The 22,404-nt window shown below is 43.7% G+C and overlaps 1 protein-coding gene across 3 annotated transcripts in view; it reads right to left on the bottom strand.

The window, feature by feature from the left end:
• GRIA1 (glutamate ionotropic receptor AMPA type subunit 1) overlaps positions 1–22,404 on the bottom strand; it is a 139,768-nt gene that overhangs the window by 21,286 nt on the left and 96,078 nt on the right. For all 3 annotated transcript variants that reach the window (XM_076350031.1, XM_076350030.1, XM_076350032.1), the window contains exons 12-13: positions 5,505–5,703; positions 4,102–4,349 (exon numbers count right to left, since the gene is read on the bottom strand). In XM_076350031.1, the coding sequence (XP_076206146.1) occupies positions 4,102–4,349; positions 5,505–5,703 (447 nt within the window). The remainder of the gene's footprint in view (positions 1–4,101; positions 4,350–5,504; positions 5,704–22,404) is intronic.

Here is a 22,404-nt window from a genome sequence, read left to right as displayed (position 1 = left end):
GATGGTTGCAGCACCATTAAAACATACACACCCGAGAATGCCTAGGACTTTTGGATGGCTGCAATGTTTCATAGATGCATCTCCCCAGTCATGGAAAACATTGCATGAGTCTGGATGCTGAGCAGACTCTAACATTTAGAAAGAAGACCAGTGATCTGGATTTAGGATAGCCTGCAAAACCCAAACTGTGCCACAGTCTGCCTTCAGATGTGTTCACACACTTCTCACTGATTTCAGTGGTAAACATCTGAGGGAGCAGCTTGACTCAGGATGTGCAGCGGTGAGTTTATAGGCTCTGCACGGGGGCACAGTTTGTTTCTGGATGCTGGGTATCAGGTGCAATGCTGGTATAGACATTGCATGAAAAAGAGGAAAAAAGCTAAGCACAGCGAGACACAAATGTGAGAGGGCTTTAAAAAGCATGGAAGAGATGGAGGGCTGAACCGTCCACCAGCAGACCTTGAATATCAATAAAACAGATCTTGAAAAAGGCCAAGAACCTTGCAGCTCCCATCTCAGATAATTTGTGCACGAAACACTGTGTACCACACCAAGAAATCCTCACCAAAGGGGCTGTTTTCTTATATTGCAATTCTAAAAAAGCCTGGCTGTGAGCAAGAGGGATGTGCTGACCTCCACGAGCCTGCGATGGCTCTGCCTGTTGGGATCCCATCCAAGCACTGAAGCCTTCACAAGGACTGGGAGCCTTCTTCAGGCAGAATCCAGCTTTCAAAAAGCAAAAGCCAGATGCAGCCAAACTTGCTACCAGTCCAAGAGAAGGCAAAGGTGTAGAATTGAAGATGGCTGAATATTTTCCCTTTTTTACCTTAACAGTATTGTGGTCAGAGTCTAACTTTGGCTTCCATTTGGCCTTTAAAGCCAATGGAAGCATGTGAGTGTAGCTCCAGAAAGAATTTGACACTAAGTAAATCATAATTATTTCTGTCTTCTAAAACAGAATACAGGTTAATTAGCACTCTGATGTCTGAACCATCTGCAAAAGATTAGTTAACTAATGAGCCAAAATACATTGCAGTTTCTATGCGGGTACAAGGTGTTAGCTAAGTAAATGCATTGCAGTTTCCCTGAGCACAATATCAGCCATATGATTTTTGGGGCCATGTGCTAAGTGTTATGTGTTATCTTTCCTAGGAAGCTTCATTTCAGTAAATTGTCTCTCTCTTCAGCTCATGGGGAGTAAACAGAACAAGCTGTACTTCATCTTGAGAGTATTTTGATGAAAGACTGAGAGGTCTGGGGTCCTGAAAGGAGGTAGGTTTTTAACAGGGAACATTTTGTACAGACCCTAGGAAAACCGACTTGTATTTTAGGGAACTTTGCTATCAGGTTGGCTGCTCTGAAGAACTTGCCCTCCCAGATCTCCATCTCAAAAACCTCCCTATTCCTTGAGTCCAGACTCACATGGGATTTCTTGGGTTTTCTTTCCTCTGTTTTGGATAATTTGGCTTTTTGCCCTCTTTTTGATCACTTGTACAACAGTGGAGAAGAGCTCCTGCCAGGTAAATGGATGGGTTTTGCAGCTGCATGACTCTCTCAAGTCAGACAGGATCACACCTTGAACTAGCCGGTGTTGAAAGGTGTAATTTCTGCCCTCCCATCATTGCCCTTCTCAGCCATGCCTAAATGCAACTGAATGTTAACATCTGGAGGCCAAAAGATATTCAAAGCCAGATTCACCTGGGAGGAAGAAGCAAGCTCTTTTAGCAGCCCAAGAGACCTAACTGATGGCCTGGGAGGGATGTTTGCACCTGCTACAGCACGTAGAATTATTTCTGGATTTTCAACCTTGTTTTCGTTTGTCTGTGGCAATATCCTGGCATTGTGTTCCCATGTAGAAGCAAGAAAAACAATGGTGAACTCTCATTTAGCATCTCTCTAGGATCTTTTCCTAATCAGCTATCCTAAATGCAGGAAAACTGGTCTAGCTACAAAAGGCACAGGTCACAGCAAAAATCAAAATGCAGCCCAGCGTCTAAAACACACCTGATCTAAGATAGGCCTGGCTCACATGTACCTCCAAACCTGGCTCAGAGCTTTTACTCTGTGGATGGAAGTGAGTGAAGATGAAGCCTGTGTAAGAGACAGGCTGACCGTGCTATAGAGATGCCTCATGAATGTCACCTTGCTCAGGGCAACCTCTCACATGCAGGACCCCAAGGGGAAAACAGACACTACATGATGACTGTAGGGAACTACTAAGATTAGAACAATTAAAACAACAGGAACAAAACAAACATAATGGGACAAAAACTGACAGCAACTGTTCCAAAGAAACACCATCGGATGGAAAATCAAGCATTCCTCATTTGCCATTAGGCCCATAAGAAATTTGTTCTACATGCAGCCAGGATGAAAAAGAGGAAACAGAAAGAAATGTTAGGAATTTTTGGAATCATGCCTAGCAGAGGGATGTTTGGAGCTGCAAAATTAAAATGATGCAATTTTCTTTTTTGTTATTTATTTTTCTTAGAAGTATGATAAATGGCTCCTTCACATGCCAACAATTACAAGACAGGTAGGATGTTCCTGTTTGTTTGTTTTTATAACATCAAAATTAGGATACAAGATTAATGCATAAATAAATAAATAAATAGAATCAGCCCTGTATCCTAATTTCCATATTTGCAAGACAGAAAACAAACACTGGAGAGAGTGCAACAGAAAACATCTCAAAGCTGTGAGAATATATCCACCTTCATTTGGAGGGCCCCAAGTCATTTCAGAGCCTGAACCACACTGGATGCAAGAATTGCCTTCTGGACCACCTGCACTGCATTCATGAGCTTCTCCTAAAGATACCTCCAGCAATTGATGATACGGCAAGTGCTGAATCCAATTTGAGCTGGCTTAATAAATGTAGTAATCAAAATCCTTGGGCCTCATCCACTACCGGCTGAAACACCTTTGATTCTTTGGCTTTGGCTCGGGAGCTGTGTGACCAGACAAATACATCAGCAAATGCTCGGTTGGTTTCTAGTAATCCAGAGACCACGGATTAAACGTCTCTGCATTGGGTTATGTTAGCAAGCAAGTATAAGGCCACACATACGATTTTGGTCAAAATATTTTGATTAAAATATGTTTAATAAATAACTAAATGAGTTGGACCATTGATCAGATTACTTAAAGCTATGGCTTCTGAGGACTTAGTCCCACTAAAACATTGCAACTCTTATTCCTCATGATTGTAACACGAGGAACTTGCATGACTGCTACCAAAAGGCACCGCACCTTTGGTGTGACTCTGATCACCATCCCAGTTTGCACATCGTGGTAATGCTGCTCTGAGCAGGTCAGTTTGCATGATGCACTTTGCAGGGGGCCACCTCATGTCCAGGAGTATGGCTGTGTGCAGGGCCCAAGCTCTGCTACTAACTCAGATCTGGGTCTGTACTTTTTAAGGGTTCTCCTTTTTAAAGGACGGTCTCTGAAGATATTTCATATGACAGTAGGCAAAGGCATGTGGCAGCTGCAGGTCTGGGCTCAGAAATGCAGGGTTCGTGCCCCTTTGGACTTGCCATAAATTTGGCACTTGCCAGGATCTGAATTGACTCAGTGAATGAAAATGCACACCTTTTGCAGGGCTTTTTCAAAACTGGCTTCCCACCTCTCCCAAATAGCATTTCATTTTAGGAAACACCAAAACACTTTCCCCAAGAGAACTCCCTCTGCAAGCATGGATCCAAACCAGGGTAATACCATACTCTGCAAAGCTGTGCAGTTCACATGGCACAGGATGAGCGTCCCTTCCAGATAATGCTCTGTGAAACCAATGGTTACACCACAGCAGCCCCCCTGCCATCACCTAATACAGCAGACACATTCATAGCAAGTGGATCAGCCAGGATCCAGTTTCCAAATGCAGGGCTTGAATAATTAGATGCTCCCATTGCTGCTCAATGGGAGCTGGGCATTTTACTTCCCTGCACATCACACTGAGCTTTCATATCCTTTTCCCTCCACCTTCCCCACCTCCACGCCCCAAGCTTTCGTGATTAACATGGCAATGGAGATTGAACTGTGTGCATACATTGATTTACTGGGTGGTTTGGCAAAAGAAAGCAAATCCAGGCTACTTACCTCAGTGCAGACCCCTTTGGCGTTGCAATGCCATAGCCTTTGGAGTCCAAGTTACCTCCCACCTTCATGGTGTCACAGGGCTTCCGCTGCTCAATGTACTCGTTCATCGTGGACTCCAAGAGGTAGGCATACTTCCCTTTCGACTTCCTCACGCGGATCATCCCCTCTTCCGTCGTCCTCACAAAAACGGAGGGTTCGGCTGACTTCATGTATGTCCACATCTTCTCAAACACTGCTATTTTGGATCGCTGAGTAGGACAGCAGAAACCCAACAGAAGCATTAACAGAGGTTTGGGTACCAGCTGAGATTTCCAGCTTGGACTGAATACATACCCACTGTGCTGGTTTTGGCTGGGATAGAGTTAATTTTCTTCATAGTAGCTAGTATGGGGCTGTGTTTTGGATTTGTGCTGGAAACAGTGCCGATAACACAGGGATGTTTTAGTTCCTGCTGAGCAGTGCTGACACAGAGTCAAGGCCTTTTCTGCTTCCCACCCCACCCCACCAGCGAGCAGGCTGGGGGGGCACAAGGAGCTGGGAGGGGACACAGCTGGGACAGCTGACCCAAACTGGCCAAAGGGATATTCCATACCATGTGGCATCATGCTCAGCATATAAAGCTGGGGGAAGAAGAAGGAAGGGGGGGGACGTTCGGAGTGATGGTGTTTGTCTTCCCAAGTCACCATTACATGTGATGGAGCCCTGCTTTCCTGGGGATGGCTGAACACCTGCCTGCCGGTGGGAAGGAGTGAATGAATGCCTTGTTTTGCTTTGCTTGCATGCACGGCTTTTGCTTTACCTATTAAACTGTCTTTATCTCAACCCACGAGTTTTCTCACTGTTACCCTTCCAATTCTCTCCCCCATCCCACTGGGGGGGAGTGAGCAAGCAGCTGTGTGGGGCTTAGTGCCGGCTGGGGTTAAACCATGACACCCACATATCGGATGGGCCAAGGAAGGCAAAAGGGGTAACGAGATGTTAATGAACCTCCTGCCATTTCTGCATCAGAGCCCAGACCAACCCCTGATTTCTGCCACATATTTGTGTACAGCAAGTGATTTTGCGGATCAAACCAAGGTAAACCAAGCTGGAAATCAGGAGATGGTTTCTTTTGGAGCTGCTCAGAGTAGCTCCTTGGTATACGTGGGGAAGCACACGGATATTCCATATTTGTGTTTACAATTGCAGAATATCACATGTACTGGAGACACAGCCAGCCTTCTGAGCAGCACAGGGAAAACTGGATTTTTGTTGTTTGAAGGACAAGCTCAGCAGGTCTTAACATGGTAAGGGGAAGCAAGAGGAAAAAAAACAGACCTGCGCTGGGGATGAGAGAGGACGGGCCTGGAGGACTTGTCAAACAAGGGGCTAATCAAAATGCTTGCATTAACATTCCCTTTTACCCTGAAAAATTCTTTAGTGGAGCCAGCTTCCAGGGTCCCATAGGCGATTTCTGTCTGCTTGGCCAAGTCCTCTGCACTCTCGATGGGAGAAACCATCCTTTCCACGGTGAGGAAGGCAGCCAGATTTGCTGTGTAGGAGGATATGATGATCAAGGTGAAGAACCACCAGACGCCACCGACTATGCGGCCAGAGAGAGACCTGGACACAGAGAGGAGAGTCAGACAAGAGGGGTGTGAAGGTCCAAAAGGTGCAGCTCGCTCTTGCAGGCCCATCATTTACCTGGGCATTTACCCAGTCACATTTTCCAGCCACTTCCAGGGAAGCCAAAGGTCTATCTCAGGTCTCAATCTACTTTTCAAGGTGTCAATGTAATTCAAGGGGGGATAAAAAATTCACAGTGAAAAAAAATCAGCAATAAACTGATTGAATTTGCTTTGATTTTCAATTCCTTTCAGAGTATATAATAATATTAATAAGAAGACATGGAGACAACTATGAGGAAGGTTTAGCTGGGCAGGGCAATGCCCATCCACACAGCAGCTCTGGCGAGGTCTGTGTTGTGGCATGTACCTGCAGCGGGAAGGAGCACCGGCGTGGAGCCAGACCAGATGTACAGACCAGCTGGGATCACTAGGTCAGCTCCTCCATCACCTGAAGTTTAAAAATCAAAACTCTGTGTTTTTCTATAAGACATATTGAAGCTCAGAGAGGAGCTATGGCTTTAATGAATAATTTGCCTACTGACATTCTCTGTTTTGTATTCAGCAGATGGTTAGAAAAAGTGTTCATAATAATGCCTTAAAATCTAGATATTTTGCACTTGCTGCAATCAAATAGCCAATTATCTGTAACCATTGCTATAGAGGCAAACAAGTCAAGCAGGCATTCATTTATATTAAGATATTTTAAAATAATTTTTAAGAGTGGAAGATAATTTTAAGAGTGAGTATTCATGCATTCTGTCTAAATTATTTATATGCTCCTTCTCTAGATGCAGAGCACTGTCCCCGGTAGAAGGTAACTTACAATGCTATTTTATAAAGCCAGACAGTCTGACTAGGAAGGACCTGCCCCTCAGAAACACTGTTTATTTCTCCGTGGGGGACCATGTCTCAGCATTGTCTTTCTGCTGACCTGAGTCACTCCACAGAAATATGGTTTATCGGATGGTAACAGAGATATACCAGTCCAGCTAAGGGCACTGGACTAGCTCATGATAGTGTGTGCCATGCCGTGTCCAGGACTGCATGAAGCCTTGGGTCCAGCTGCTATGGTTTACTGTGGTTTAGCACGACTTGACAAACCAACCTGTATGCTCCATCGCTCCATTGAGGGAAAAAACACACTCTGCTAATCACCAAAATTAGAGCTGGAAAGAGACTAAACCCACATAGCTCACCAGCTGCATGACTTATCTATGTTACACCCTTCCAGTTTGTCCAGACTGGTTTTAAACACTGTTGATATGAGGGGAGCTGCTCCCACAGACATCACGTCATCTCCCTGTTTAGATCAATGCACCCTGAAATGTCTTTAATCAAAACTCTTTGAGATCACTTCCCAGCAGAAAGCAGGCACAGCGACTGAGCTCCCACACAAGCAGCACACGGGGCAGAGCAGAAAGCACGCGTTTTAATACGTAGAAATAAGACCCGTCCCACCACATGCGCTGTCAGACCCACACTCCTGGAGAATGATCACAGCAGCTTTCACCCGTGGCAGAGAGAAACTGCAGGAAACATGACTGCAAGGGATTACAGCGACAGAAAGGACAAGCAGTGTATTTTACAGATGTGACTGAAAGGATTTCTACGGTTAGAGATGGGTCAGGCTTTCCTCTGCTCATTTCGGAGCAGAGCCTCTGCTCTCCCCTCTGGTTTCTTCTTCCATGGGCTTTTCTGAAACTGGGAAGCAAAGTCCATCTCACCACAAACCCAAGCTCCGTGAATGGCTTTGAAGGTCTTTCAGGGAAGTCTACAGGACCCATCTCGAAGGTGATACTGCAAGGAGTTCACAAATTCTTAATCATCCACACCTTAAAAAGCAAGAAAGGTACGACAAAGAAGATTTTTTCAGGCATGGTTTCCAACCATAAGCTCTATGCTGGTTACCCTGCCCTGCAGTGTCTCACGCAAACCTCCTCCTTCATTGGCAACTGCAGCAACATGGCTAAGCAGACCGACGGTCCCTCATCCCAGATTACTTTCTTTTTATGCCTCCCCATTACTGCCAGACAGAGAGGGGGATCAGAGGTTTGTTGTGGAAGTGCTGGATGCTGTGGGAAAGGCAGGCAGATGGGCACTGTTTTTCTACCCTATCTTTAACTCTCTGAGAGAGACATACTCACCAAACAACCTCTGGAGATGAACAGGAACCTCCAGGGATGATTCACCCCATCTGTCTCATGCTGGGAGGAGGTCCCTCTGCAGACCTCCCTCTCTATTGAATTTTGAAGGAACTGGGATGACTAGGTTGGACTAAACAGTTAATTTTTAAGTAGCTAAAGTTAGGTGAGAGAAATGTGACCATCGTGCTTCCCATCTGCGGAGAATACTCAGCCTGCAGGACTGTCAGTGCAAACGACTTTACCTTTTGTTTCATATTTGGAGAGGGATCGGGAAGGGAGGCAGCTATGGATTCAGCTCACATGTCTTCAGATTGATGGGAAGAGGAAAAAGATACCTGTCTTTAATTAGTCTGGATGATGTGTGCTCTGGGAAGGAAATGCTCAGTAAAGGCACAGAGGCATTAAACAAAAGTAACCGGAAAATGACAAATACAACAATCTCTGCTGCTGAAGGCCACTTTGAGCTGGCAAAATCCATTTGCATGGCAAATAGTCACATTCATCTCCAGCTGCAAATTATACAGCCTTTCCTTCCTGATGAAGCCGGGATATTTCTGCGACTTGTTTCAATCCCTTCAGGGGCAGTCAGTCGGATTCCTGCCTTTAGACCCTCGGCATCCTGGTGATATTCATTACTAGCTTATCCCACTGGGGATGCCTGCTGTCAGCTGCAGATGGCTTATGCTTCCCGGCTCCGCACCTGGCACTGACAGCATGAAAAAGTAACTACGGGGTATTGAGACTGGGAGGTGACAAGGCGGGCTGGGTAAAGAGGGAGAGGGGGCTGTAGCTCCTTTCCCATGGGAGCCAGATGGGACGGGATGCACATCTGTATCATGCACCAGTCTCATTTGGGCTGCATCTGCTGCTGGTGCTGGTCATTTCTCCTCATCACATGAGATGCTGTGAGGAGGTGAGTGCTCACTCTCATAGACAGTGCAGGAAAGAAGAGTAGGTAAACAGCTTGCTATGACTGCCAGCATGGCTAGGGCTTCACGCGTGTGATGTTTTGTTGCAGACATTGCTAATGGGCAATGTTTGCCCTCATTGCTAGATTGACTTGGAGTTAGAAGCTGTGAATCTAAACTGCTGTAAACACACAGCAGAGAAAACAGTCAGCATACGGGCTCTACAGGGCATCGTCCTTTCACTCCGTGGTTGTGCAGCATCTAACACAAGGGACCGCTGGCCAGTGATGAAGGCTCTTGGAGGCTAGTGCAATACAATAAAAAATATAGTAATAGTCATGATGAAACATCACACAAGCAGATGCGATCCCACGTGACTTCCTATGGCTCAATAGCAGCGAACACAGGTTAAACAGGACAAGCTGGGTTTCTCTGGATAACCATATTGCCTATTTAGATTTTGAGCCAATGCCTGTTACTGCTTACCAGAAGCAAATGGTTGGAAAGACAATATCCATTATGATCTTGTTCTGTTATTTCTGTAGACCAAGTGGGAGAGCAGCAGTGCTACCATCACGGGATACATTTGCAAAAGTGCCTTTGTAATTTAGGAGATAATGTCCCATTTCTAGAAGTGACTTCAATACTTGGGAGCTAAAAGCCTGGTCGAAAGCCAGTGGGACTTAGAGTTATGTTTATGCTCTAGTAAAAGCAGTCATGGAGGAGTAGATATACCATGTACTTTTAAGTCACTGAGGTTTTGAAAATCTCACTCCACAGTAGATAACAGAAAATGACCTTCCACTTGACTAACAAATGTTCTGCAGCTCGAGCTCTAGGAAAGTTCATTTCTCTTCACTAATGGGCAGTATGGGGTTTAAATCCTCTTGCATTGAGAATTTACATGTCCCCATACCTGTTCAAGCATAACATGAAGGCAATCAGCTCTCTGCTGTGTGGAAACCAGTTAGTGACTCAGTCCTCTGCAGAGCTAAGGTGAGATGGAGCACACTGGCTAGTACTTTAAAGATATGCTAAGGTTTGGATGTTTGGATTTGTCTATTTGACCTCTGGATTTATTCACATTCATTATCATAGTAATACTTGCAAATAGCAGGATCTAAAAAAAATCAGAACAAAATAAGCAAGGATAATGGTGAAAGGCTTTAATGAATGGCTAATTCTGAGATGCGGAAAGGGATGAAATAACTAGATAGACTAGATTGTACATTTTTCAACCTATATTATTCCTTCTGCACCTATGCTCTTCTTTCTTACACAATCCAGATCAAGATCTCTTTGTTTCTTCTTCTAGCCCTGCCTGTGCTGGCTAAAATCACCTGCCCCATCCTCTCCCTGACTTGGGGTCCTGCCTGCCCCCCACAGAACAGTAGCAAGAACGGGGCACTCCTTTCCAGCATTACCCTTGCAGGACTAAGTAGTAAAAACTCTGCCCTCATTATCCACGGTGCACAATCTACTTAAAATTAGAGCTGGCTGGGAACCAGAATTTCAGCGCCATGGAAAATTCTGAAATTGTAAATGAAACCTTAATATTCTCAATTGAAATGAAAAAATAACGGTCGCAAATGTCCTCTAAAAGTAGCTTTCTGAAAATGGTTGGTTTGGGTCCATCCAAGCTTTGCATTTTTCTACTACTTAATGTTTCATTTCTGAAAGGCTAAAAGGTATAATTTTAACACGGTAAACAATTTTGATTCTGCTTTCTCATTACAAATAACTTTCAGCTTTTATAATACATTAAACCCTTACCTACCACATGTATAATTTAAAAGATAATTCTGCAATGTGCTATTTTATATCTGTCTAATGGAAAAACTGCAGATGACCAAGCTAAAATTAATCATTTTGATTATCTCACTTACATGACTTTTTCTATCTTTCCTTGCAAAAGCAATTGCATTTTGCCAGTAGAAAACAGAAAAGAATTGTAAGTTCCCTTTGTTCCCATGAAGTGATTTTTATGTTCTAGCCTTAGCATTGATGGATTCTTCACAGAAAAAAGAAAATCATGCAGCTATAATCTCTTGTTTCTTAAAACAAAATGCAATCCTTGATCAAACAGTTTGCTCTTTGATCTTATCCCTTACGGAAGGTAGGAAAAGCCGACAGCAGTTTGCCTCTGCTTTGCCATCTTGTTAGAAGAGCGTCATACATTTTTGCGAAAAACATTAACAAGATCATCAGAAAATATACAAAGTAAACCTCATTGGAAAAATGTTTAAGCAGCAGGTCAGTTCTTTCCCACTTCTCCCTTCCCCCCCCCAAACCCATTTCTTATGGAGAATTACACCTAAACTGACAGTGTTTTAATTAGAAGCGCAAATCTGGGATTCTAAAGCCATAGTTGCCTTGGGAGGATTTCCCAGATTTGCTGTTAAATTCAACTCTAATAAAGGCTCACTTAGTCAACTGACATATTTGTCACTGAATGAATTTATGCAAAACTGTTGAAATAAAAGCTCTTATATGCTTGTTCTACTGACTGTGGGTCAAATCCACTTTTGGTCTTCTACCCACACAGATCCTCTGGTCTCCGACACTACTCTGCTAATTTGATACTGACTCTAGATAATTTCATGGGTCTATCTGAAGGTTGACTTGGTAGTGGATTAGTTGCAAACATTTCGCTCCAGTTTTGCTCTTATTTTAGACAAATTTTTAACATTAAACTCTGTCAATGTAAATGAGCTTTGCTTTTTCTGTGTGTCACAGACCATCTGGTATGATTGGTCTCACCATTTTATCTCCGACCCTGACACGAACCCTGGATTTGTTTGAAAAGTCTGTGAATAGTCATAAAGGAACAAACTTAGCGTGCGGTTGTGGAGCTGGGAACAGCTCTGGGTGCATCCATCACGCACATGCTGCAAAGCCCTTATCCTCTTATGCTCTGCTATGCCACGGGTAGTTTTGAATGACTATGACTATGACTCCAATGAAATTGGAGTGATTATAATGCATGTTTCTCTGTCCATGCTGTATTATTAACTTTCTTGCTATTATTAGTTTGCATTTACTTATTATTGCATCCTACCTCCTGGTACAAGAGTCTGGAGTCCCGACTGCAGTGCTGGGCTTTAACACGGAGTGTCAAGAGAGCCCTTACAAACACAGAAGTAAGAATGTTTTCTATTGACATTCTCATTTACCTCTCCCAGAGGTACAAATTCCTTCTTCAGCTCCCCTCACAACTTTTCTACAGAGGTAACAGCTGCATATTTTGATTCCCTGTGGGTAACATTAACCAGTGAGACAGGGTAAGAAAGCTGAGGGTGCACAGGTACTGGGAGCCCCATGCTGTCTCTCTCCTACTTTTCTTTTTCTAATTTTTGTTTCAAAAAAAAGAAGGAAAAAATTTGAGAGCTTCTTAACTTTTGTATGTGGGCTGGAGATCTGCTCTTTCTCATGTTTTCAGGCAAAGCATGCCAGCTCATCTGACCCCCAAAGCCAACATGCCGAAAGGAGGCAATATGGACTGCAGAATCCCAGCAGAAGTCATTTTACGAAGGGGCCTTGGGGTCACTTGCTGTGTAAATGTTGCAATGACTGAACATATTGTCTGCAAATATGCAGAATCTCCCAGATTCAATGGGAGGTTGTATATCTGTGAGGCTTTAATTATAAGTCATAGTTTATTTACTGTTTCTTTCTGCCTAAGCTAATGGCCTTGGACAGCAGTATATGGTCCCTCTCCTACCATTTCATCTCTTCTTTTACAGAATATGTTGGCACTTTTTTCTTCAATTTCCCTTTAATGGGCAAAACCTCTTTCTAAAATGAGTTTTCCTGCTTAGTCAGAAATGCATCATGCCACTTGCGGTTCTCCAGTCATTGGAGCTTGGATTGCTGCAGTGCTAAGTATAAGCATGACTACATGGAGCAGCTACGTGCTGTTTTGAAGACATTCACTTAGCATTTTGACAGGCAAGAGGTACCTAATGGCCTAACCAGACGACTAGCATCCAGGAGCTCTTTTTTTTGTTCCTTGGGAAGCCCTGCCACTTTATGGGATCCAGGGTAGCTTACTTCATCTCCCTAATTCAGTTCCCAGCTGTGGGAGAAGAGGATGAATCACATTTATGAATTTCACCTGGGTGGGTGGCCTGAAGCATTGGTCACCAGGTGGAATTTACCTCTGAGCTGCTGCTTTGCTCACTTCCCCTTCCTGAGACACTCAATCCCAGCAAGCAGAGGCAGCATCAAATGGGCCCAGCTTTGCAGGGGGTAATTTATGGACTCAATAGCAGTCTGCAGGTTGTGCCCTTCTGTGGTCCTCAAGGGCCACAATATGCAGCCTGCTGACGCGCAACCAAAACAACTCGCCTGCTCAACTAATGAGGTTTGGTGTTGGAGGCACTAGATGCCAAGCAAGCACGGACTGACAGGGGCAACCAGTCCCCCTCAACTTCAGCAGGAACCATGTACCACCCATGGTATAAAAACACTCCTACAGAGCAGAACTGCAGAACTGCGGTATGTCCTTCACTTGAGGGAGCCACCGTCCCTGAGCAGTCAGAACTGGCTGCTGAGATGAGATGCTTATGGCTAAAAATGCAGGATAATACACCCAACTCTTCCAGAGGGCTACTAAAAAAACCCTCCAACATTGTAAAGAAAGGGCTAGGATAGAGGGATGAAGTGGAACCCTAGGAAAAAATAAGAGTGTGGTTGAAAGGAAGAACAGATAGATCCAAATAAATACAGTGCCATCCTCTTAAGTACAGGCACAGTGTGCCTGTCATGTTGCAAACCAGGGCAGTTTAGATGACTAGATTATTTTCAGTTGGAAGGGACCTACAGTGATCATCTAGTCCAACTGCCTGACCAATTCAGGGCTGACCAAGTTAAAGCATGTAAGGGATGAGTGGTTAGATAGAAGTTTGCTGAGAAACACATGGTCACTTTGGGCTGCTCGACAGCTCTGGTGAAAGGCAGAGTCATCCCTCTTCTGCAGTTTTGCCAGCTTCTGCTACAAGGAAAAAAACTGGCTCTCGTCATGCCTTTGAGCAAAAAAATTTGCTGTAAAAAAGGCTCTTCATGTATTTTTCTCACTTTGGTGACATTTGTTCGCTTTGCTGAGAAAAACTCACAAGGTGACAAACATAAAATTTTGTCAGAAGCACTCGCTGGAGCGCCCCAGGAGAGTCATTACTCAGGAACTTCCTCAACCTCAGGTGGGCCCAAATTTAACAGCACTCATCCTTCTTTTTAAACAATGGCTTATTGTGCTAATGTCCTTTGCTGTGTTGCTAGATTTCATATGCTCTCCCTCAGTCTGTTCTTCAAAGTCTGCTTGATGAAAAAGCTTTTTTTCCCCCCAAAGATTTAGTATATTTTGGATTATATGCTACCATTTCTTCATTTTTCCATGATCCTCTTTAGTCATCTACACGTGCTCAAAGTTTAGAGCTCCATTTTTGAGACTTCTGGGCAATGTTACAATAACCTAGTTCAGACTTCTTCCAGGGTGCCTTGCCTTGGTTCTTTTTGCTCTGTTTTTTTGTCTGTCTTTTGTCAGATTTCCCAGTCTGACGAGAGAAAGGCCCTTTTCTGGGAGGAGAGTATTTTCTGCACTGGAAGATTTTCACTCTGAGCAGTATTCCCAAATATTCCCTTCCTTTTCTCTCTCATTTCTAATTTAAAATGTGATCCCTCACCAAGACTGTAAGAGTTACATTTTCTCCATTTTCACTTTTGAACCTTTCTTTTTTCTACAAGGGCATACTGTATCCTTTGTAGAAGTGGTGAGAAATGAGTCTGGCCTCCCCAGCCAGTGTTTTTTAGAAGACACAGGAGTGCCTGTCTTTTAACATTAAAACTCCCAAACTGTGAAAGGAAAACATGTTCGGTGTTTCTGCTGCCCCTGCTTCACCTGCTAAGATCCATTTGGTGATTTTTTTAATTTTTGAAGGCTTTGGAAGCACTGCTGAGATGAAAAGCTGCCCCCTCCCTCTGTTTGCCACGCTGCAGCCTGAGATCTTGCTCCTTATTGAAAGCTTCAAGAAATGAGAGGGAAGAGAAAATTCCTCCTACAGAAGAGCATCCCATGTACTTGACTCCTGCGGCTGGGCCCTCATGGACCCCTCTTCACATCTCACACCTATCCACAGTGTACAGGTACTTATTTTTACTGCTTTTCCCTTTCACCATATGAGGACTCATCTTCTCCCCTTTTCCTTTCTACTCCTCCGTTCACACATTTGCCTCCTATTCTCATCAGGCTGTGTTGGGAGAATTCATTAGAGTAAATAACATGCTTTGAAGTTGTCCAAATAACGGTGATGTAACACTTTTGCACTTCTATAGGCTCTTTTATCTGAAGATCAAAGTAGTAAGTTATGATTACCATGACTGGATTATTGCTGCTTAGCCTTTGGATCTAAGGGTAAGCAGCAACTCTTCTGGGTAGGCATTAATCAGAATTACTGGATTATTTTATTAAATAGATGGAATGCCATAAAGTATGCTAGGGCTTAAAGAAAGGAGTGTGTACGCGAGCTGTATGCCCTTTCCTACCATTTGATGATACAAATCAGGTGGCCCCTAGCTGTCACTTGACTACTTTGATCCGAGTGAAAATGGAAGGGAGACCAAGACACCATCATGGAGGACTTCAGAGGTGACTCCATGCTCTGCCTCCTCCAACTCCAGACCCCGTGCAAGCACAGCAAGGCTTTTCCCTCTATTTCTTAGCATGACCCACATTTTGCTTTTCCCAATTACTCAGCTTCACCAAGCCTTTCACAATGAACAATCAATCACCTCCATCGTGTTTCAATAAATTTGTCTTTGCCTGCTCACCATTTTGGGGAGTTACAATGGACATTGTTCGCTGTATGTGTGCATTCCTGAACTTCTTGTGAAAAGGGGGTATGGCACTTCCCCAGTTACCAGGGCAAGTAGTTGGGATGAGATCTGTGACAAAAGCAGAATAGGTACAATAAATCCCAAACTCCAGTGGAATAAGAGAAGTACTCTGAGCCTCCCAGTGGAAGGCCATGAGGTTTTGGCCAGCTCTGGGGATTAAACCAGCAAAGAGCAGCTGTTGATGCTCTGTGTGTTGTGAGCCAGAACAATTTGAATTGAGGAGTTCAGTGCTCATTCTACTGTGTATCCAGACAGTGTGCACATAATATCTTAGTGCTGATAAAAGTGATGTACAGCATATGGAAGAGTTATTTAAACAGGGCTTCCCTGTGAAAACATAATCAGGGTTTCCTATCTTAGCTACGATATTTTTCTGGAGTGCCAACATTAAAGCAGTGTGTGACAGGTGGCCTTGCAGAGGACACCACTTCAGGGAGATGGAGGTCATTCAGCTCCTCACAACCCTTATTCTTCGACAAAAACACTTGGCAATCGACCTAGCTATTAGGAAGACGCAACCATGTGCAGTCCTGACTGCAGCTCGGAGGATGTCAGACCCCAGCTGAGCAGACTGCTTGGGGATAACAGGTTATCAAGAGGGAAGAAACGGAAAAGAGAAAGTGTGTTCCTCTCACCGATTGAAAATCGGCAAGTCAAAGTACAGCGTAATAGGGAGTCCCTGGAGCCTCAGAGGGTCTCCTGCCGGAGTCATGAAGAAGGCTATAAATCTCAGAGGCACCCCTATAAATCTTAGCGCCACTCACGATCCTGAGCCAGCGCACAGCACTAGAAACACAAGCAGCACATGCCATTTCCACATCACAGATGTCCTAATAAAACTTCCCAATAGATTAAAAAACTAGGCAATGCACTTTTCTGCCTGCTATTTTTATTTTCAGTCAAAAATATGAGACACATTTATTTAGTCCTGAAGAAAGAGATTGCAAATATATTTTTAGCTTAATAAATCTGGTTTTGGACCAAGTGTTTGGCTTCTTATTTTAAACACAGCTGGTAGAATGATTAGTAAATCTGTCACTCAATGGGGGGGACTTTCAGCAAATACCTTGCTGTCCCCCAGCAACCTCAACGGTAAAGGCCTGAAGTCAGAGCTGTGGAAGAGTGACTAGATATGCCCAATGGGGAAGCCATCCCAAGGAAGTGGCCTACAGATCAGTGGAGGAAACATTCACGATCTCTGCAGCGTTTAGAAATTTTCAGATGGCAGAGCGTGGAAATCCAAAAGATTAATTTTTCCTTTACAGATGAAATTGCATTTTCCCAACAATATTCTCTCAGTTAGTTATTTCCTTTCTCTGAGTCTTCTGTATCCTTCAGCATTCTTCCAAATGAAAAAGAGGATAGCAAGGATGACTATTTTAAAAGAATTTCCATTTTCCCCTGGCTGCCACATTTTGGTTGCCATGGAAGTGCACAAGCTCCAAAGGGGACTGTTTAGTTAGATATTGTGCAATTTGTCAAGCTGCTCCTCTGGTGAGTCACTTTCCCTGGTTAAGTGTGCTTCAGAAATGAGTGTGGTCATCAGTTCCTCGTGATTTGCAAGTACTGCTGTTACCCTGTGACCTGAATTTCCTTTCCCTGGACATAATTAACTCTGCCAGATAGAGATAATTGCAAAATCATTTGGTACACTTTTAAAAGGAAAAAAGACTTTTCCAGAAGTTGAAATCCTAATTTTTTAGTTTTATTCTTAAAGACCAACCTCAGCTCACCAGTTCAAGCAAACTGCCAAAAGTAAATGGTCCTGAGCTTTGTCCCCACGGACAAGCCTCCAAGCCTCCCAGATTCACCCCACATTGGAGCAGGAGTAGCAGGGATGCTGAACCAACCTTGCTCCCGGGCTGGTTTGGCTGCCTTGTCCCCCAGGGCAGCCCCAGCATGAGCTGCAGGTTGCATGTGCTCCCCAAGGAAACGACAAACTGCTTCTTCCTTCATTGCAAGAATATGCCCTTTGCCTCGAGACTCTGCAGTGAATCCAACTGGCGGTCAGCAACCTGGTCTGTAGGAGCAAGCACACTGGCTCCCGTGTCCCCAGAGAAGCTTTAGTAAGCCCTGCCAGCGAGCTCCACTCCATCACCCCCAGACCTTCCTGTGCAAACAGTGTGAGGGGAAAAAAGAAAAAGCACAAATCTTTCCTCATTGCTTGTGGGACTCGTGCCTTGGGAGAGCTTGCACAGCTCTCCAGTGACTCTCCAGGACAAGTTAAGGTTTAAGGTTATAATGGGTACTGCAAGGACAGCACCAGAACTGTGCATCACGCCAAAAAAACAGGCAGATGCTTGGAGTGTCAGAGAAGACGCCTACTGAAATCAAGAAGAGTCACCAAAAACACCGAGGCTCAGCTTTCATTTCAGGAAGGAATTAAAACCCTTCTAATTGCTAAATGCAGCTGATTCTAATTTTCCTAATTCTAAATTTTTAGCAAAATAAGTAAGTAAGTACCCTGCAAATGTAAGTTAACAAAGGACAGAACAGAAATAATTCCCTTGAAACAACTCAAATAGAACCTCTCACTAAAAAAAAGAAAATTTTTGTCCTAACCAATTTCTGATTTAGATCTTGTCTAAAACCGGATAAAATCTTTCAGTATTAGGAACATCTTGATGAAATCTAAAAGTGCTGCTATTTTTCAAAATCTCTAGAGGCTAATTTAGGAAAAAAACCTTCAACAACTTGTGGAGCAATTTTGCTGTTTTTTCCACCAGCTCTATGGCCGAAATCTCCTGTGATTTTTTCAACTGATCTAAAAAGAAATGTAAATAAACAGGAAAAATAGCAGAAGAAAATGTTCAGCATTAATTACAGATACATAATAAATACCGTACTTGCTCTTCCACAGACAAACCACCATGATTGAGTGCAACAGAAGGCCTGCAAAGAAGTGCAGTGAAATACAAGCCCAGCTACACGCTATATAGATCAGCCAGAGTGCACTGTTTCCGTGTCACTAAAAGCAAATAACGATGTCCACAAGATGCCTATAAATAACAGATCGTATCTATTGACTGGATAGCAGCCAGCATTTATATCTCTCCTTCTCACCTCAGAGTGCATTCATTCACCATCTTTGTGAGCAAATCTCCCTAAGCAGCCTGTTCCCCCCAGCCAGGGGGTCACTGCTCAGCACGTGCCACCGCACCTGCACTGGCTCCAGGTCTGGACTCCGCAGGCAAGTTAAGACCCGTTTAACTCTTTATCCCAAGCCAGCTGAAGGGTGAATTGCGTCTTGCGCCATGTCTCCTTGCACGCAGTAAACACCCACAGTCTTTAGGGCACACTGGTATGGCCCAGCAGTGCTCCCTTACGGCTCCTTGCACAGACCAGCCGGCACAGCAACTCTTCCTGCTCATGCGTCCCTGCTGATGCTCTCGAAACCTCCCCTCTTAAGTCTGGCTCTCCCCCAGACCCAGGCTGTGATGAAAGCTTCATTCATCATTTCACTTCCAGAGCAGGCTGACCAGAGCATCTCCAGATCTGTTCTCAATCATGCAGATTATAATAAGCAATTTCAAGCTGTGTTGTCCAGGTATCGTGACATGATATCCTATCATGTCATGGTATGACTATACATCTCCCTTCTACTTATGGTATGTTTTGATCTGAATCCAAAATACATATGTTTTGTTTCCACGGCACAGTATAAAGAGAGCCCCCATGAAGCTGGGTTTATTTTTGAAGATGTCTCTTTAATTTTCCTCTGGCAGGGCACACAGGATGGCTGCATTTACTGGGTGATACTGTGTGATATTTATCCTCCTGTCAAACTCCAGTGGGGACAAGACCCTATAGTCACTCAGCCGAGAGAAACTGTGTATATTCTATCTCATGGTACCTTCACAGGAAGAATATATGCCTTTCTGGAAGATATATTTTAGCCAAATGTATTTAATTTTAGTCAAACATAAGTTTTCTGAGTCACAGGAAGAGTAATTGGATTAAATTTAATAGTCTCCAATATACAGGAAGTCTCTTTTGGGCTCAAACCATATGAAGCAACATATTTTGAGATAACAAAAAATAGAAGATCAAGCTAGGAAGCTGATGACAAAAATATGTATTTTACTCCCTGCTTTTTTATCCTTTTCACAACAATCAAATAATTTATTTTGTAGAAAGTGATGGGGCAGATGAAAAATTCAGATACTTCGTTTTGCTGCAGAGGAGGTTGGGAAGCCCAGATGTCCCCTCGGTCTCGTTCACAATGGCCTCGGGTCCATCTTGAGCGAGGAATGGCAGCAACATGCTGGATGTTAGCGAGGTCCCACTCTCCACAGCTGCTGCACACTGGGGTTATTTTAAGCTCTGAAGACAATTTATCAAATTACATTTCTGAAAAATGGTACATTTCTGAAAAATGGTACAATGTGAATCATATTTACTTCACCTTTCTCTTGCTGCAGGCTCTTGCTATTGGCTGCAGGATATTTATTACCTCTGATGCCTGCTCTGAGAATCTCCTTTCCAGGTCTGTATTTCACATTTAATGAGTGCTTTTGCAATTTCATGACTGTTTTCTGAAGTTAAGGTGGCACTTTGCAAAGCCTAATCGTTTATGGCCCGTTTCAGACTTCACTGATTTCTGCCCATTACTATGTACATGAAACTACTCACAACTCCAAAAAGTTGTTTCTCCCCCTTTCTGCTGTGTATCAGCTAACACTTTGAAAGCACAGACTTTAAGGGCAATGGCAGGCACCGTCTCACCTCAACCAGCACAAATTAGTCCACACGGTAGTGACTGAACCACATCCAGTGGGACCACTGGTCAGTGATGGTGCAGAAGGGAGACCACACACTCCAATGGGAAATGTCCAAGAGCTCACAGCCTCCTTTGGTTGAAGTTATGTACAATTGAGTCATTCCATTTATGGCTTAGGAGGGATGGTTTTCTTGCTTATGCTCATGCTGCAGCATCCAAAGGCACAACACAGACTGCCACCAGCTACGGCTGGGACTCTCCATGACTGGTTACTGCCTGGCCTTTGTCACACTCATCCAGTCTGTGCTTAGACGTGAAGGCTTCAGAGCTTCAAGGACACCAGTTGACCTCATGCCCAGCAGCCTCACACCTTGGGAGAAGAAGCTATGAGCACATAACCCACAGCTACGCTCTGTCTTGGCCATCCGCAGGTCATCAAATTCACAGTGTATCTTTAAAGTGCTTGGTAGGTTGTGCAGCTGCTGCAAACCTCACCACCCGCTGTTCTGAGTGATGTGTCTGCAGTTTTGATCTTACATTTTTTTTCTGATAAATACATAGTGGCATATGCACTTAAAACAAACATGCTCTGGAAAAAAAAAAACCCTCCAGACAAATTTCCCCTACTCCTTTCCAAAACAAAACTGAAATAAACAAACCAAAACCTCTACAAAAACAAAATACACCCCTGCACTTGCTCCTTTCTGCTGGGGAGAGAATGACAGAACAGATGTATAACAGAAGCTATTTATGTTGGTTAATACATTACTGGGGAGATGCTGAGAGATGGTAGTGATAAGTTTAGAAGCAACCATATAGGAAATATATTGGAATAGAGCAGATCCCCACCTGCCCACAATGTCATTCTACCAAGCATTCATTTCTAAGTGATGTGTCACAGAAATCCTGCACTAGGTTCGTGTGAAAAGTACATGTGAAATACGGAGCGCACTCAGAGCCTTTCTGTACAACAACATCCCACAGAAATTCTCACTCTTCTGCATCCTCCTTGCTTTCACATTTCACAGAAATGTCCCCCTCCACTTGCAACCATCACAAGGAGCTGTACTCAGAATACTGGGAGCTATAATAATTCCAATATTCTGTTTTTCAAATTTTCTCTTCTTGCAAATATTTATAGTCAGAAAGTGCTCTTGTGCTCTATGGGAAAATATTGGTTTCAATGAAATTGTAATTTTCATTATCAGGATGATCAAATTAACAACATTAAAATAACAATGACAGAATAATTTTCATTTCCCATTTCAAAGCAAAATAAAACAACACTTTGAAATGGTGATTCAAAGCATGTTTAGCTGGAGCAAATCTTGTTATTTGGATCAAAACCACTGATCTTCCCCCAACACTTTTTATTAAAGATGTCTCAAAATTTGCTATTCTGCAAAGTCGCAGCTTTTCACCTCTCCACGTTCCTCCTTGGAACTCAAACTGGCTATTGAAAAGTCCCCAAAGGAAGACATTCTCTTTCCTAAATAAGAATAATGATGACAAGAACAACAATGAGAATGAAAATGGAAATAACCTGATCTTAACGCACAGGGCTGTGTTACAAGACAGAGGTAAAGTTGAAATTCCCTCTGCTGGGAAGACTTTCTGAATGCTCTGGCTGGGCTCCTACTAATCAATGATCAGATGATAAAACATATTCATAAAAGCTGTCACTATCAAAGTGCCCTACCGGCTCTTATTTCCCCGCTATCCCAAGCTCATTAATATTTGGACAAACTGCCATCCAATAGCCAACAATCTGGTGCCTGGCCTCCCCCCGCCATCCCGCGGGAGCTGTGCTGAGCTGCGCAGTGTTATCTCTGCTTGCCAATGGAGTTGTGCCTCCTTCTCGTCCCCTGAGCTTTGATGCCATCCCAGCATGTGGGAAATTAACTTCTGCCTACTGTGTTCACCCACAAGACACGTATCTCTGCTGAAATTTCCCTTGAGGAGAAGGGAGGCAAAGCCCAAAAAAGGAAGGATGGGGAAAAAAGAAAAAGGCCATCTGCTTTTATCAGAGCATC

The sequence above is a fragment of the Aptenodytes patagonicus genome, chromosome 12 (assembly GCF_965638725.1).
Source record: "Aptenodytes patagonicus chromosome 12, bAptPat1.pri.cur, whole genome shotgun sequence".
In the NCBI taxonomy this organism is placed as follows: domain Eukaryota; kingdom Metazoa; phylum Chordata; class Aves; order Sphenisciformes; family Spheniscidae; genus Aptenodytes; species Aptenodytes patagonicus.
The sequence above is the reverse complement of the archived record's forward strand: the minus strand, read 5'-3'. Positions and strand labels throughout refer to the sequence as shown.